Here is an 18,333-nt window from a genome sequence, read left to right on the forward strand (position 1 = left end):
AAAGGTATGACTTAAACCAGCTCAAAGACTCCTATGGTCGTCACTGTCCGCCCATACAGAAAGATTAACAATATAATTGTCAACTAGCCAACGCTGTACAGGTCAGTCATATGAATATCATCATATAAGACTGCACATAGTGAATAAAGAGCGGTCATTCTTATAGCGCTGCTGCCTGATGTGTGACTGTCCGTCTGCCACCCCTACATCCTCCCCCGAACTAATGATGACCTTTGATTCCCAAAAGATGTCAGGAAATGGGAGAAAAAAAACGCAAAGGCACCCAATTAATTTAGGGTGAAGAGGACTGGAACGTGTGAGCGCGTCATGCTGCTGGAGTGAACGGTGAGGAGCTCCAGGAAGGACACGGCTCGGTATAATTAGGATTCAGGAGGGCCATTGTCAAAGATAATTAAAGCTGACAGCCACTGTGGAGTAGAGAGGAAGAGAGCAGGAAACATCTTCAAACTACATGCTTCACTTTAACACAATTTCTACATTTCAATCTCACACACCCTCACACATAACCTGCACTGCCATCCATCATTCCAACTACTTCGGAAACTGCATACTAGGCAATCAAATAGAAGACAGATTAATAGAGACAATAAAGGCAGCTGTTGGACACGTGCGGCAGCATTTTGGGACTCAAATCAACAACATTATCAAAGGTGACCATTTCAGTGCAGATGTGTATCTCAGAGATGTGTGTGTGAGGAGCAACTTCACTCTTTATTGTTTAAGTGGAATATGTCGATATTACTCGGCCAATTATGACTTCAGCCATTCCTAATGAGAAGGAATCCATAAATTGGATCAGAACACAATTATCTAGTATAACAATGTCTCGCTTGCTAAAACATGTATCTATATGTATTTATGTGAATACCAGAATGTGAGTGTGTATGCAGTATAATAACTTTTCCTTCAATTTCATTTCATTTTTTCTGTCAGATGCTTTAAAGCTGGACTCAACGATTCGGTAAGATTTATCAAATTCAGAGAATAACCCCTCATGGTCCGTCAGCAATCCATTTTGTGAGTGTCTTAAAATATAAATACCTCTGAAACACACAACACTATAAAAGCTATAAGCGCAATGTCGCTGTAGGTGGGACTAAATGGGTTTAAGGCATATTATTGGTGGTCCAAGGTCAAAAGAGAAAGTACCTATTAGTGATGTTTTAAACTCTTAACACATGGGACAGCTCTTTCCAAAAACAACAAGACATAATAACAGCTGTTACATTTATTAAAACTACAAAATCACCTCTGAATCATCATGAAATAGCAATTTATTTTGCGTATTCTCCCTGTCAAGTACATCCTGCAGGAATGTAAGATTATAGCCAGTTATTCACATGAATGGTTTAAAAAGGCAGTCACCTTTTCCGTCATCTGCACCTATTTATTTTTAGCTTATTATTCACATTGACAGCCTATCACTGAAATGCACAAATACACAGACCTTCAGTTCATAAATCCTTCAAAGTTGAATCCATATTTTTCACACCAAACTTTACACACGTTCTGAATTCATTCATTTCCAGTTTTTTCCCAAAACACAAAACAGTGGCTTGTTTACTGTGTGTGAAGTACCGGATGAGATATCTGTGGAGGCTGAAGTGTGTCATCACAGAGACCACAAGAGCCAACGTAGGAAAGGCACTTAATAGTGACAGATATATTCTGATTGGCTGAGTTCTTTTTGTTTTGTTGGGTGGGTTTCGTCTCTAGTAAAAAGAGAAATGGACGTGGCCATTTAAGAATACTGCTCTGTGAATTTCTGGTGAAACTCCTTGACTTTGTTGAGCAGGATCTTCAGCTTGTCTGTCGATGGCAAGATGGTCATTCTAGGAAGGGATAGGAAAGGAAAGACAACATTAACATTTAAATGGATTTTCCAGAAACGCTTGAGAATCATCTTAGAAAAGTAATATTATGTCTCTTGTGTAAAGAATACTTTTAAAAACGATAAGCCTCCTTTACCATAAAGCCCTTTTTAGACATGGAAAATGTAACATTGTGTTTAAGTGATGCCTTTGTGATATTCAGACATTGTTTTGTGATTTTCGCCAATGTTTCATTCAAATATGACATTTACAGAAAGATGACACATTTAAACCATTCAGTTGTGTTTTAAATCTCTCCTGACCTCTACATAAAAGTAACTCTCGGGTCCTCATTCAAACACAAGACCAACAAATTCAATTCACATTTACTTTCCAACAAAGGAACAATTATAGATGCTTTGGGCGAGGCTTTTTTGGTGTCAAAGAAAAGACGAGCTGAAATGATTATTTGATTAATCAATTGTCATCAACCCTCAATTTGTGCTCGAGGGAACTGTTTATCACTTTTTTCAAACTGTTTTCAAGTCCCAACAACACAAACATATTCTGCAGGTCAATTTGGATATAAATGTATTTTGCTGCACTTTAAGAGAAATATTCATATTAAAATAGATGTAGAAATGCTTGAGTGTTCTTTACCTGAAATGGTACGTTCCATCCCTCTGCCCGAAGCCGCTTCCCGGCACGAGGCAGATTCCCGTCTCCTCCAGCAGCTTCATGCAGTAAAACATGTCTGCCTGCTGACCTTTGTCCTGACAGAGAGAAAATATAAACATGTGAAACCTCTGACACAGTATAACTTTCATCCTTAAAGTTTTGCACATACCTCTTTTACATTATTCCCATTGAGTAGCCTCATTTAAACTTGTTTTTTTCCGCTACATTTTTTATTAATTCATAACTTAATATGAAAGATTTCCAATTTGTAAATCAATTTAAAGCAGAATTGGACCAAATGAAAGCATACATTGCTCTATTGAGTATCTCTTTAGAATCAGAACAGAACAGAATGTTCTGAACTTCTAACATAAAATGAGGAATCTGACTGAATGCTCATACTGCGCTTAATCTTTGTTTGATTCTACAGCTTACGGCAACAGAAGCATTCATGTGTAACTCAGGTACGGAGCACAGGTGCCCTTGAGAGCTAAATCAATGATTTCTTTGGCAGCACAAAAGCGTTCTGAAGGTTGAAACAAATAGAGATGTGTACTAATTTATGTTACAATTAGGCTTTTGTAAAAACCTTTTAAAAACCTTAAGTGTTGCAGCCTTACAACTTTAAGAGGGTTGGGATCAAGAACAAGCTTAATGGACAGAAGCTCTATTTGAACTGCACATGGTAATGTTGCTAACAGGATGGTACTTTCTGAAGTGCGGTTGTATGAGGTTCTTATTCATGTCAGCACACCCCTAGTTTGGAGAAATGGACAGGAGAACTAGCATTGAAGCAAAGCATTGTGGGACTTGGAGGTAGCAGCAAAACATGATTACTCATCTAAAAGAAAGGCCCACCTAAAACATTGGCAATATCAGTTTAAGTGTACACAATATTTGGAATACTTTGACTTCTTTACCATCAGACAAGACACAAAAGGAAAAAGCTGGCTCCTGTTAGACCTGTAATATCTTTGATGTGCAATAACACTGCCTGTAAACAACATGCTAGGCAATACACACTCATGTGCAATACACCAGCTGTTTGTCTTCTAAATGGTCACCTACAAATACACTGCTACTTAGCTTTTTGTTACCATGGTGTATTTATCTGTTATTTGTTTTTACTTTTAATAATGTGTGCCGACTTTTATTATTACTGTATGTAAGTTTATTCTTTTTATTTTAATCTGTGCTGTAGTTTAGCTGTTGTAATGCCGTAAATGTCACTTTTGCGGGACAAATAAAGGAATTCTAATTCTGAAGTTGAACGATGATCAAAATTCTAAATATACCAAACATTTAAACTAATTGTTTCAACTGATGTTTTGCTGCTGTCCTCAGCAGTACAGTGGCTAGCTTCTATGCCAGTACTCCTCTCTGTTTTGTCTCAGTCTACTGTTGGTAACACACTGACTATGGATTAGTACCTCATACAACCCTATTTCAAAATAGCCAATATATCCCTATAAGAGCTGTCTTTATGCGTTGTCTTGGGGAAAAACCGGCATCAAAAAAGCAATGCTACAATTGATGAGCTGTACCCTGACCTTATCCTCTGTAAGGCTAATCAGATTCCCAGTGGCTCATCAGCCCTCCCTGAAATTCCTACTGAGCAGTAGGACAGAATTGAAAGCACAAGCTATTGGAAATCATTTCCTCCCTTTAACAGGGGGGTTGATGCTCTGTTTACTGAACCTGGTTAAAGCATCGTGTACGACAGGGCTATTCAATTAGTTTGGAATGGGGCCGGTTGATGAAAATGATCCAAAGCAAGGGGCCGGGAAAAAGATGGCTTGAAATATGAGCAATCATATTAAGAGCTTCAGATACAGTAAATACTACAACAGCATAGTGGAGTGCATATTGTGTTGAATTAAATCAAACAACATAGCCCCAAGGGCCTTTATAGATCTAAATGGCAAGTTCAGAACTCATTAGGCCTACATGTGAAGCTAATCTAACCATCAACATCATTTCATTTGATTTCATTTAGGTGAATGATCTAATCATTCACGCAGAGATGCAATCAATGACAGGAGTTGTCACTACAGTAGCTAGTAGGTGGGTTCGAAACCCGAGCCCGCCAAAGTTTTCAGGCAATGTCTTTCCCTCTATCTCTCAATTTAACACCCTCTCTGGAATTGACGCTGCCAATTGAATAGCCCTGGCGTACGAGATGTAGGTATTGTGTAGTGTTCGAGGTCATGGAGAGAAATAATGGATGAACTAAATGAAATGAGAAGTACAAGACAAGTGGAAGTGGTGTGTACAACCTATTGAATAACTTGCATTCGCTCATTGTCAATGTCATTTCCTTGAAGCAGTGATTCAGTTAAATCCAGTTCATTGAAGCGTTTATAAAAAGGAGCTTAAGGACTGACCGTGGCCTCCTTGATGGCCTTTTCGGGGATGGAGATGCGAGGGAAGGAGTACATAGCGCCCTGCACAGGGTTGCAGCTGATCCCCTTCACTGTGTTGAGAACCTGCTCTGTAAGCTTGGCCTTCTCCGCTAAGACACTTAAGGTCGCGCTGCGCTCCTGGATGAGGGAGAGAGGGGAGAAAGATGGTTAGAAAAGAGAGATGTATCTACATTTAGCAAATGCAAAATAATGCAAGGGAATGACTATACTAAAATAGATTTCCTCTTGTAGCAGTTCCTTGTGTTGTTAACAAAGTATGGAAACAAATGTTTAGATACAGAGAAATGTGTGTAGTGTTTAAAAAATAAGCAATTCTAAAAGGGAGTGTTGCAAGTGTAAACAAAGATGATGTAAATGCTACGAGCGCAATAATTAAAACTTCTTACACTCAGAATATGGTCACACCTACACAAATGTCCACCTTGTTTTTTGGAACCACAATATAATTGGACGTGATATGATATACTGAATATGCACTGTATTACAAAGTGCAGGGTTCATACACTTTTTCACCAATGATTTTCAATGAGTTCTCCATGACCTTTACCTAATTTCCCATGACCAAAAAAATACTCTTTCTCAGCGGTACCCCGAATGGGGGTCGCGAGATGATTATAAAATAAAAATGGAAAATAAAAAAATAAAAATTATTTTTAAAAGATTGATTACTTTTTTATTTTTTTTATTATTATTATTAATAACGTTTGCATAGAAATGTTTTTCTTTGACAATCCACTAGGGCAGTGTTTCTCAAACTTTTTCTTTTCTGAAATTAATTCACTAGCAACCCCCTCCCCCCCGTCGCCAGTCTCTGGCACTGTTATGTTGGGGGTCGCGGGCTGCAAGGACAATGAATGACAGTACCGGTGTCAGTGTATTGATAATGTTCCTGAAGAGAGCATGTCACAATGAGACGTAGACTCTGTACCTTGATAAACTTGTCATACGAGGGCTCCCCGATCTGCGGAGGGTTGACCACCAGGTCCATCAGAGCCTGTCCAGGAACAGGAGGACACAGACGGACGGACAACAGCTTAGTGAGCTGAGCCCTCACCTCCTCGTCCAGGTTGATGATCTCCATGTAGCCTCCACGGAAGCCGCACCTAGGAGGAAAACATAAAGGTGTGATACAGAAATGAGGTAACAGTCCAAACTAACTAAAGAGAAAGAATGCAGAAGAAATGACATTTACAGCCATTTTTAAATCCAGGATACAAATATTTCTACGTTCATGTGCCTTCTTTTGAGCGACCATGTTTTAACAATGGTCTAATACTTATAATCCTTTAATTCAATTACCTTCCGTTTTACAGAACTTTTTAATGTACTTTGTGCTGTCCTTTAATCCTATTTTATGTATGGGTCTTTGTGTTTTTATTTATGTAAAAGCAAACTGAATTGACCCTGTGAAATACAAGTAAACAAATATAAAAATAGACCATGTTACAGTAAATAGGCAAGGCAAGGCAATTTGATTTATATAGCACTTTTCAGCACGTGGCGATTCAAATTGCTTTACAGATTAAAAGCAAATACATACATTTAAATATATAATCATTTGTTATTTTTACCAGGTATGAAAGATTGATCGCAGAATGTAGTACAGTAAAATGGACTTACTCTCCCATGTAACACTTGGAGGTGGAGTGAAAAGATGCCAGTTCCACTATATCCGAGTACTCCGGCCCCATGTCGAACAGAACCTTCTTGAAGGAGTGGAACTGGCAACCCTCAGCGTACACATTGTCCTGGTACACCTGGAAGATAAAGTCAGAATGACAGCTGTCACAGGGCTCAGAAAACATTAGAGCAGGCAGGTGTTAAAGGAGATGCAGAGAGACAGTACCTCATCGGCCATGAGGAAGAGGCGCTCCTTTGCAGCAAATCGGATTACATCCTCAATGCACTGTCTGCTCTGAACCTGACCTGTGAATGAGAGAGGAGGCTCATTAAGGAAAGGGGTTTGAAAGGAAGGTCAGCCAGGAAGTTACATCCTCTTGCTGCCATCTAGTGGCTCTTATTGAAGCAGTGCATGGTGAGTTGGGTTATGGAGATACGTAGGAGGAAACTAAATCATGAGTTCATCTCATGCAGAAAGGATCTGATTTTAGGTTACGGTTATTGGTTATGTTCATATTCAGTACTTATTTGATTATTAAAATGTAAACCGATCTTTTTCATATGGGCGTTTTAGAGTTGTGCCCCCTAGATCAGGTCTCTAGTAATTGTGTGCTCAAAGTGCACCAGATTGAAGCATTTTACTGTAAAATGTTCAAAAAAAATCTTCCCGGGGGGATATACCCCCGGACCCCCCTTGAGGATGTGACGTCCAACCCCCAATTCAAACATGTTCATACAATACTGAATACATTTGAAGCCATTTTGACGTCTATTACCTATGTCAATAAGTTTCTGTTTTTGCAGTGTATTTGTCTTTTGTAGAGATTTTTCATTTATTCTTTACATATAAAATGTCACCTAAAATCTCACCTAGGGCAGCAAATTGTCTAGAACCGGCCCTGGTACTAGGCCTCAAGAGCCTTTCTCGTGCTGACACATAGAAACAAATTGGCGGGGCGCACTTCGCACGCGCACACACTAAACAATTCCACGCGCTCCGCGCTCACATTATGCTGGGCCCACGTGCCTTAGCACCGCGGCTATGACTCCATCCTAGGGGAAACACTGAGGCTTCAATTCACTTTTGATTGTCTATAATTAACTATAAACAAATATCGGCGTTTTAACACTACGTTTATATATGTACTTATTTTTACGGTTTGCATATGAGGTGGTCCGCGAAAATCCTTGATAATAAATAGTGGTCCGCATAAACAAAAAGTTTGAGAACCCCTGCCCTAGTGGTTAAGGATACTAACCATATAGCCTTAACAACTTTAGGCAGATTCAAGCAAAAAAAAAAATAGATTTGATTTTGTTTTTGCATAGCCCTTTCAGCCCAATATCTTTTGTCTCTTTCTCTGTAAATGTTTCATAAAGGTCCCAAAAATTATCAATAAAAGCACTTTAATCTACAAACTACATTAGAGATAAGTGGTTGCTAAATTGTCACAAAAAGAAAAATAATTGTGACTTAGTTAATAAGTTTACAACACCATCTTGTGGTCTTTTTGGCAAATTTATTTTAATCAAACTACCTATTTCCAAGGTAAAATAGGTCATATTTAACTGCTAAAACATAGCAAATTAAGAATATTATTGCTATATTGTATGGTTTATCTCCTAAAACCAACAACCTGATTATCAACTTGCTGAACAACAGAATTCAATATGTGAAAATGCTTGAATTTACTATGGGTCTAATAATCACGTCGAACAAAACAATGAAAGGTCTCTTTACCGGTGGGGTTTCCAGGGTTGATGACGCAGAGGGCTCGGGGGTTGCAGTGACGCCGGGCTTCATCCAGGGAGCGCTGCAGCTCGCTGAGGTCCATACTCCAGCACTTTTCCTCATTAAGGTAATAGTTGACCTGCACGGCGGCCAGTTCAGCCAGCGCAGCCGAGTACAGCGGATACTGAGGAATGGAGATCATGACCCCCGTACGGGTCTCACCTTTGCCACACACCAGGAGCTTCAGCATGGTCTAAAAGTGCAGGATATGAAAAGATATGTCAGCTGTATGTTTTAGAATTGTAAGTACAAGGTAGCTTTGTTTGCATGACACTTTCTAGGCATATACAACTGTAGAAAAAGGTCTGAAAAGAAGCAGGTGCCCCAGCTGGTGGTCTCTTTGCTTTTATAACAAATTAAAAAACACATACTGCAATACTACTTATTCACTTTTGTAAACCTTTCAGGACAAAAAAGGAAACTATTTGCTATTAAAAACTACAAAAAGGAAAACACCCTTCTGAAACTCCTAGACACAAAGCTCTTAGATAACCTATGACAAGGGGTTGTGAGTGTGTTATTACTGGCTTTGAAGGGTCACACGCTAGTAATGTGTGAGCATCAGTGACCTAATTGCAGCACTTTTTTTGCACACAAGCATTTATTCTCCTTTGATGTGTCCTTTAAAAAGAGTGAACCAACTCATGAAGGGTTCACTCCAGAATATTTGTTTAATTTGTTCAATGTTGTGAATAAATTCCCCACAAAATGACTGAGAAATTAGAGAGGTTTGAGCTTACAAACAAACACAATTGAAAGTACAATTTTGAGACACAACGTCAGTTTAAAAGATGAGACATGTTTAGTACCACAATGCCGTCGCTGGCCCCTGTGGTGAGAAAAATGTTGTCTGGGTCGCAGGGCACACCGCCATCTCTTCGCTCAATGTAGCGAGCCACATCCTGCCGCACTGACTCTATGCCTTGACTGGCACTGTAGGAACCTGAGGGAGATTTCAATGGAGACAAAACAACTTAAAGCTTTAACATAACAAAGCTAATCCCACAGAATGAAACCCACGTACAAAAAGAAAGGTGATAATTGGGGATGTATAAAGAGGTTGTGCTTATGTAAGAAACCAACGCACCCATACTGTTCCCTCCACAGGACTGCAGAATGCGTCGTGCTCTACTTTTAGCATCCTCTGGGAATGAGCTTTCATTCAGCAGTTCAGGGTAGGAGCACAGCGCCAACACCTTGAAACAGAAAGGGAGGTATGAGGATAAAGAAGGGACATTCTGCAAAAACACGCACAGATTAATGCACAAGACATGAAAAATATATTTGACATCAACTTCGCTGAGTAAGCATAACATATTTTTCATAGAAACTGAGAAGTCAGAGGGGAGGTACTAAATGTAGACTGGTGGTTGGGGGCGAGGAGTAGGTGCAGACCTGTCTGAAGAAGGTGATTGGCTGCTGGCCCATAGCATGCGCGTCACCAATGTTGGCCTTGATGACCTCGACAAAGGGCTTCTTCATTCCCTGCATGGCACGAACACAACATGGGGAAATGATTATACATCTGGAAAAAAGTTTTACCAATCACAACATTTATTACTTTGTACACAAACAACTATAGAATTATCATTTCAGAGATTTAAAGTTAATAAACATGAGAAGAGGCTGAACAACCTTGGCCCTGCGCCCACATACAGAGACTTTCACGCCTACATACGTTTTCCATAAATATTCATGCCATAAGAGGCTGCAGCTGCTGAGAGCACAGCGCGTTTGGTGGTTAAAACTTTGAGAGACGGAATAGATGGCATTATTGGTTTGTTTGAAGCAGTGAAGTACAAAAGGTCTGTAAGGAAAGAGTGAAATAAATATCCACTGAGCTCAAATTCAATTAACCCTAAACAACTAATGGCAATATCAACCCTTCTGTATCATGTCGCAAATTTTAGAATTTTAGAAGCCTTTTCGAGGACATTAAGGGGTCCAATAGATCAGGGGTTCCCAAACTTTTCAGCACGTGACCCCCAAAATAACAGTGCCAGAGACTGGCGACCCCCTGTCGACGGGGGGGGGGGGGGGGGGGGGGGGGCAAAACACTGCGCTAGTGGATTGTCAAAGGGGGAGCTTGTTGCGGGGAAATTATACAGATGGCTAATCCGCCCCTGAAAATGTCTATGCAAACGTTATTATTAATAATATATATTTTTTAAATTAATCAATTTTTTTTTATAATTTTCTTTTTTTTTCCATTTTTATTTTGTAATCATCTCGCGACCCCCACTTTGGGAACCCCTGCAATAGATGACAACATGCAGGCCAAAATGCCTTTTAACAGACCATTAGATTTGCAGAAACAAAGCGTACACAGGCAAAATCAAATGTACAAGTCTTACAGCACATTTTATACACAAAGAAAGAGTTCATCAGACAATAGCACGAAAAAAAGTTTGAAGTTATAGTTGAAATTAGGAGTGAGTGTGTTCATTTGTATGAACATTTGTTGCGCAATTGTTTCTTTTATTCATTGATGTCCCCCCGTAAATAATTAATTGTAATGAATACTCACAAAAGTGAATATACTGTTAGGCTTCAAAGATTCATTTTTATCCCTTACTTATTTATTTTCTTCTCACACACACACACACACACACACACACACACACACACACACACGTGCATTTGCAACAGCCTTGATCCAGATAGCACTGTATGTGTACACACGGAAACAAAGGTTGACCTGTGCACTTGCTTACCTCACTGATACCATTAACCTTCTGACACATAAAGACGGACTTACAGTGCAGTTGCCTTGAACCTACTAAGTGACTTTAGACTGGAAAGGAACAGTATGTATTACAGCAAAGCAGTAAACAACGGCAACAATAACTACAATAATACATCCACAAGTAAAGGTATCAATTTACTGTCTCCCAAGCCAATAATATGTTTCTGAAAGATAATCTCCCAAGCAGCTGAGACAACTGACGGACAGAAATGCAGTTAGCCACGTGCACAAACACAAGCACCCACACAAGATGTTAATAACAGATGTTCAGAACAGCATGACCCTGCAGAAAAATACATAAGCAGAACCTCACACTGACAACCTGCAGAGATCAAAACGGCATGTTTATTGTACGTGTCCAATGGAGTGCAGATTTTAGGAGGATACTGAGTCTGGCTCTCCCATTGGTCGCACATTAGAGGCGTCTCTCAGTCTGGACCAATAACATTGCATGGAGAGAATAACACCCCTAGGTCGATGGGGATCTTTTAGAAAGACACTGACCTCTGACCGTAAAAACTGTCTCCAAAAGGCCAGTTGTTCTCCACCGTAGATAAAACATCCCAGAAAACAATGCAGAAGGTTCAAACGGTGCTTTTTAAGTACAGCACAGGAAGTACTTATTTTTACTCCAAGGGCTTTCCAAGAAAAGCTTTTCATTAATGACAAACAGTGAAAGTCATTGTGAAAAAGGATGTGACTTAGGCTGCTCGATGTATATTTTAATGAGAAGCTAGGATAGAAACTCACATAGCATTTACAAATACACTCAATATTCAAATTAAATATTTGAAATGCAAATATGGAAAACGTTTTTAGAGTTCTGCTTTTTGCATTCATTGAAAATATGTAGAGAGAATAACAAAAACAAGCCTTGTGCGTTTACTGTCTGTCCCCATAGCAACGCTCGGATAAAGATCCTCATTCACTATTATCCAACAGCTCATTAGAACAAACAAAGACCACAATGTAATAACTTCACGAGGAGCCTTTGTGTGCTTTTGTTAACTGGTAGAGCAAGTTGGCTCAAGGTATGACCCGTTTCTATTCACTGTGCTGTAAATCGGATACTATGGGGAAAAACACAAGAACAGGGCTGCATTTGTAGTGTATAAAAAACCCCCTAAGAGATCAGTTCCGAAAAACAAGGTGTGTAGGAAACTGGAGCTGGGTATCTGTGTCTGATTAATCCACGGATAAGGGCGAGAATGCATTATTGTGACCCATTTCCCAAAGAAATGCATCACCATCCAAACCGCAAGGGAGGGGTTTATAAAATGAAGATTAATGTGTTTTGGACAAAACATCAGCATTGAAAGTCGTCACCGGCTTGATCTTCAATATTAGGATACATGTCTGTATTATCCTTGCAAGAATGGAAGTAGTCATCAAATACACCAGGTTGCATGGCACAAACAAGTAACTTTAGTAGAGCCCTTCATACAGTATGCTTACATACAAGAGAGGGTGTTACAGTCAACAAGATGGAAGAATACTATCTTAGGAACATAGCTATCATAACTTCAACTGTCTCATGAGCGTCATCCATGTAGTCATACATCCGGCTATGTACACAGCTACGTCTAAATGATGGGAGCGTTTTAAATTATTACTGGCAGCGGGACAATCTTCAGAGAACAGAGACATTTCAGTGCTTCCCCTATCGTAGTGGGAAATACAAATGTTTACCATCTAAATCAAACTGCATTTCTTTGTATTACACCTGATCAAACTCTTGAACAGGAGGAAGAAAATAAATATACCATTAAGAGAGAGAGGATGAACTCCAGATAAGTATTGACCTAGTCAAAAAACTCCCTAGAGGCTCTTTCACCTGTGGAACAACCTTTTCAAAATACTCGTTCCTTTCCTGAGCGAAGCACTCAAGAGAGGACTGTTTTCACACCAGACTGAACTCAGTACACTAAGCGCTGGTTGCCACATCACCATAAACTGTGTGAGAGGAACAGATGAAAAGTATCTTTGAAAAATAATACAATAACAAGCCTATATTTATAATGGATGTTTGTTTTCCAGCTGTTAAGATAAAATGTATATCATTATCAAATTGATTATAATGATATATACCATATCTGATTGCTTAGCAAAATTGACACTTTACCATTGAGGACTGGAAGAGGTCAAGTGAGGCAACATATGATATATTTGCATCACATGTAGGTCAAACATATCAAAAACAGTATGTGGTTTAGTCTATGAAATTTCACCTCCCACAGAGGGTCACTTCATAAACAACTGTGGTTCAGAGACAGGTCTTAAAACAAGGTTAGCCATTAACATGATACTAACCAAACTACAGATTTGCTGACATGATCAGCCTCCTCAGGAGATACTGACTAACTAAAGGACTTTCATAAGACGGTGTGTAAGCAAGCGGCACAGCAATTGATAACACCATTTTCTTTTGAGGTAAAGTTAAGTAATAGTGAGAGTGTAAACAGGAATTTAAATCTGCTGGTTTCATTTTTACAAAACCATTCATCAGCAGGAAATTTGCTGAGTCTCTTTAAAGTGAAAACTGTGAAACAGAATCAAATCTACCATTTTTAAAAGGATTTTCTTGAAAGAGATTTTGAAGTTCCAGGAATTCAAATGAATATAAACACAAGTCAAGTTCTAACTGATATGATTAATAGTCTTAAATGAGTCTTTTGTTTTAAATACAGCAACACAAAAACAACTTAATTTGATGATGTGTTCTGGACACACTGCACTGGTGTACATCCACAAAATATACACAACTTGTTGCCACATTCTATTTAATAGAAGGATGGGTTGATGTAATGAAAGACAGCTATAACAACATGTTTGGGGTGAGTTTGAAATACAAAGAGCAGATATTGTCCATAGAGATCAGACAGCGAGTACAAACCTCAGAGAGCTCCCTCTCCAGCTCCAGAGCCCGCTGCACGATGGGGCCCCGCACGGCGTACTCCATCTTCTTCACCGTGGGGTTCATGCTGTCGATGGTCAACACCTTGGCCCGGGGTAACACTCCATTCTCGGACATTTTCTCTTTGGGGAGCCCACGCCGCGTCGCGCTCAGACTCGACAAAGCTCTGCCGGGAGAGGAGGACGACAGAGGGGGAGAGGTGAGTGAGCAGACCCTGGGGCCAGCTCCGGCTAACAATTCGTTTCGCCCCCGGCTCAAAAGCCGCACGTTTCGGGGTGACAGCAGCTGCATTCGTGTGGCTGACATTTGTTTAGTCACGGCCTTCCTTCCCAACTTGGGGAACTTGTAAAAGCCTCTACGGTGCACAGCGAATTGCACAACGGCGGTCACTTCTCTCGAGAGGAGTTAAATCAAAAGTTGTGACACCACAGAGCTCCTTAAAAGGACTAAGCGCCCAGACCTTTGGACCTTGAGCCTACAAAGAAGGCTCCGATCAAAATTGTGATTAAATCCAAGGCTGTTTCTAAAGACAATGGCTGCTTCCACAAACTGACTGCTTCTCCCTCCGAAATTATTGGGGTATGAATCCTGCACACATGGCAACACACAGCCAGACCGACCGTATCCCTCCCTCTTGTGCGGCCCGTTATCCCACCCCCCTGTCCTCCGTTATCTTACGCACCGTGAGGCTGTCACTCAGGCTGTGTTCTCCGGTTACCGAGCTGAAACAGTTGAGAGCTTCAGACGAGGGTCGTGGGGATATCGCCAGTTTGTCCCGGGCTCCCTGACTGCACTGAGACTTTTTTTGTTCTGGGAGCTCCATGTGGTTTGGGTGGAGACTTTTTAAGCTTCTTTGTAAACAAAACAATAATGAATGCTCCTCCTATCTCTACTACACCCCACTTACATTTCTGGTTGAATGCTAATTCCTTTGACAAAATATAATTGTGCAATCAGAATAATTAGAAAAATGCTCAATTTCACAGGATCACAAATGTTCCTTTGTACTGGGATGTAAATGACAATCGGTATAAAACTCTGGGCCTTCACACCTACAAGTGTGACTTCAAAAAGTTTCAAAAATGATCAGTGCAGGTATGAACAGACAGCACTGTAACTATCATTACATGATGTATTCAGGAAATGATTGTTTTGTTTATAGTCACTATAATTTCAGCGTTAAGTGGTTGGGAATACATATAGTTGTGATAACTCACATAAGACAACGGTTGTAGGTATGACTTATTGAATGGACTTCTTTAAACATGCTTTTAATAGTTTTTCTTCTTAAAGTTAAATTCACATATTTACCCCAGTACAGTCTGTGCCAAGAACATTTCAGAGGACAAAAAACATTATAAAAAGTGTTTACTTTCATAGGTGAGTAGTTCAAATTGAAAGGCTTATTAACCATTGAACTGTCTGAGGAATTGCTTGTTGCATTTTTTTTTTTGTCAAGTAGTTTATTTCGAATTCTACAGTCGAATAACTTTGTTGTGTAGAAATCATAAAATACAAGCCACACATTTTCATCATCACATTAGTAAAAGAAACATTGTGAATAGATCATTCAAGACCCTCTGGATATAACAAACATATTTAGGATTCAAACTACAACATTGTTGAGCCAGAATGATTCAGAATGTCTACAAAGCATTATGTAACATTTAACCATGATGCTCAAATACAGTCAAATATTACTGAAAATGTTGGTATTCAATTAATCTAACAATTAATTCTGAAAAGGGCCTTTCAGTCAGTGAAGTTAGACGCAATGTGCAACCGTGACTTATTTCCTGGATGTAGAACAAAAGCAGTTCACTTTGGTTGGACAATTTCCATTGTTTTCGAATAATGCCAGCTTTAAATACCTGAGTAGTAAAGTGAAAATAACCAGTGATAACCTTTTCTACTGTTCATCTTTAACCAGTGGTGTGCTTATGATAGTCTTTACCAAATATGGAAAGATGGAGGCACATTTGTTGCAGCAATCAATAGGGTTGAATAAGAATCTAAATAGCAGCAGCTGGTTCACATTTAAGTATCATTTTAGTCACATTGATGGTTCATGGACAATCAAGATGTGCTATCAATTTCAATACTTCTATTAAAATCCAGTGGCACCAACAATATCAGAGAGAGTCTGTGTGGCCACTGTACGCAATGCAAAGGTGGGCACTGACAGTGGGGCGAGCACAAAGAGCTGGTGCTGCGGAGTCTGAAGGCCATAGCTTTTGCACTCTTCTGTAACTAGATAGCAGTGCAGTGGCTGGTGGGAGAATCCAAGGACAAAGTCATCAGTGTTGCCCCTCTGAGCCCTCTCCTCAGGGGACACACACAAAGTCTCCTCCTGGTTGAAGTAGCGTGTGGTGCTGAAGATGTAGAAGAGCTTCAGTATCTCCCAGCAGCGGGCCTTGGAGGGTAAAGGAGGTTCACCCAGTGGACGATTAGTGGAAGTCCGCACACAGGAGACTGAGCGACGTGTTTCACGGTTAATCAGAAGTAGTGCCAGCACATCAGGGCGCAAGGATACAGATCTTGGTAAACTGTGTTCTCCAACAGCCAAGCAGTCTCTCAGGGTCTCCACAAGAGGTGTCCAGAAACGACCCACCATCCCACTCTCAGCGCTGTGAAGGGAAGGCGTTGGGCCGCACAGCACGCACACATCTGCCCCAGGTAGCAGTTGGAAGCGAAGCAGGCGGTGGGCAACAGTGGGGCTGCCCTGAGGAAGGAAAACTGGGTAATCACAAGAGGCTGATCCAGAGGCAGAGAGGGACCGTATCAAAGCCGAGAGCAGCACAACCTCCGGTGGAGCCAGGCGCCACCATTTCTCAGTTGCTGCAGCTATCCGCCCATGGACGATGAGGCAGCCGAATTCACTGTCTGCAGCCTGAGCGAAGCCATCCACAGCATCTTGAAGAAGAGTGGGGTTTGGAGGCAGCAGTGAATCCGCACAGTGTGTCAGGTTACCCAGGATGCCCTCTTGCCTGTCCTCCAACAGTTGATCAATGAGGCTGAAACAGGACCGCAAGTCCCTCTTCAGTCTCTCAACATTTCTGACATTAGTCAGTTCATCCTGCCCCAACACCAGCACCATGCAGCTCCATACATTCTCCAGGAGCCGCTGTAAACGCACCTCGTCCTCTTTGCTGTCACCTGCACCATCTTGTCCACCTCCACTCACGACAATGAGCATCATACTGTCCTGGAAAACTCTCCATACTACTTTACCCCCGCCTTCAGTCTCACAGCTGGACAACACTACTCCGTGGCCACCCCCAAACATGTGGACACCATTCAGGGAGCCGATGACAGAGAAGGGCAGCTGCTTGGAGGCTCCTCTTGTGAATAGAGGAACCCCACTGCTGGCTGTGAGGCAGAGGAGCTGTGTGGATCCATGCTGGAGCATCATCATGCTAACTGTTGCTCGCTCTTGTGTTGTTTTCAACTGCAGCAGATTTTTGAATTAACTTAAGGTCTTCATTGAGTTGATTGTTGACTAAATCTGCTAAAAATACGATTCTAGCGTCACATCAGTGAGCACCTTGTTAGCATCACGTAACGTTAAACCATTTCCTTCAACCGGCTAACACCGGTACAAACAACGGTAAGACAAGATATATCATACAAGTCAGTTAACCTATCTACCATGCTAAACATATTCTCCGTAGAACAACCATTTCCTTTTGTTAGCTAACGGTATTTTACGACTTAACATGCTAGGTTAACAAAGTAAATTACCGTCGTTTCCACAGTAACGCCGTCCCATGATTCATTCTTCACGATTGAGAGGGCGGCTTAATGCTGCTGGTCGAGCTGCAGTTGGGATAAAAGAGACCTGGTTTACCTCCGAAGGAGCGGGACGAGAGCACCGACCCGGGATCAGTGCCCGGCGTCCATGGAAGTGCCCATGGATCTGAATCATCTGAATACCGTTAGTTCACTTCTCGCGAGAGTAAAAACCAAAAGCTCTGGGTTGATCTGAGGCTCACGCAACATGACGTTTGATATTTCCTCTTGATTTTGACTCAGAGTAGGAAAAAAGCACAGGTGTTACCAATCACAATAATTATTAAATGTAAACGATAATGAGTGACAGTAACCAGCATGCACACAATTAGGACCCTGAAACTGAATCAGATAAATGTAATTTTCACATCCTTAAATCTATTATTTACACCTCCATCCATCTGCAACAAGTAGAAATGTATTTTTAACAAGTAGAGACATCCACCTCAGGTCATAATCCCCTTCAACACATTTGTGTTACCAAGCTGATCCAGCAGATTGGCCCAAAAATATATATATTTGTGTTTTCTGTTCTTTTG

At 40.7% G+C, this 18,333-nt stretch overlaps 1 protein-coding gene across 4 annotated transcripts; it reads right to left on the reverse strand.

Moving 5' to 3' along the window:
* Positions 1 to 1,234: 1,234 nt before the first annotated feature.
* Positions 1,235 to 18,211, reverse strand: gpt (glutamic--pyruvic transaminase). 4 transcript variants are annotated; one of them, XM_079650856.1, is made up of 12 exons: positions 17,747 to 17,931; positions 13,985 to 14,171; positions 9,741 to 9,830; positions 9,433 to 9,541; positions 9,155 to 9,288; positions 8,295 to 8,538; positions 6,780 to 6,859; positions 6,554 to 6,690; positions 5,862 to 6,036; positions 4,895 to 5,050; positions 2,493 to 2,605; positions 1,235 to 1,853 (listed from the first exon to the last, which is right to left on the reverse strand). In XM_079650856.1, exons 1-12 carry the CDS (start codon positions 17,779 to 17,781, stop codon positions 1,763 to 1,765), a joined length of 1,551 nt encoding a protein of 516 aa, XP_079506982.1. In that variant the 5' UTR covers positions 17,782 to 17,931; the 3' UTR covers positions 1,235 to 1,762. The 4 variants fall into 4 exon arrangements, with proteins under 4 accessions (XP_079506982.1, XP_079506983.1, XP_079506981.1 ...); XM_079650857.1 differs by lacking the exon at positions 17,747 to 17,931 and adding an exon at positions 14,688 to 14,838; XM_079650855.1 differs by lacking the exon at positions 17,747 to 17,931 and having other exon boundaries at positions 13,985 to 14,646.
* Positions 18,212 to 18,333: the final 122 nt, after the last annotated feature.

The sequence above is a fragment of the Notothenia rossii genome (genome assembly GCF_949606895.1).
Source record: "Notothenia rossii genome assembly, chromosome: 9".
NCBI lineage: Eukaryota > Metazoa > Chordata > Actinopteri > Perciformes > Nototheniidae > Notothenia > Notothenia rossii.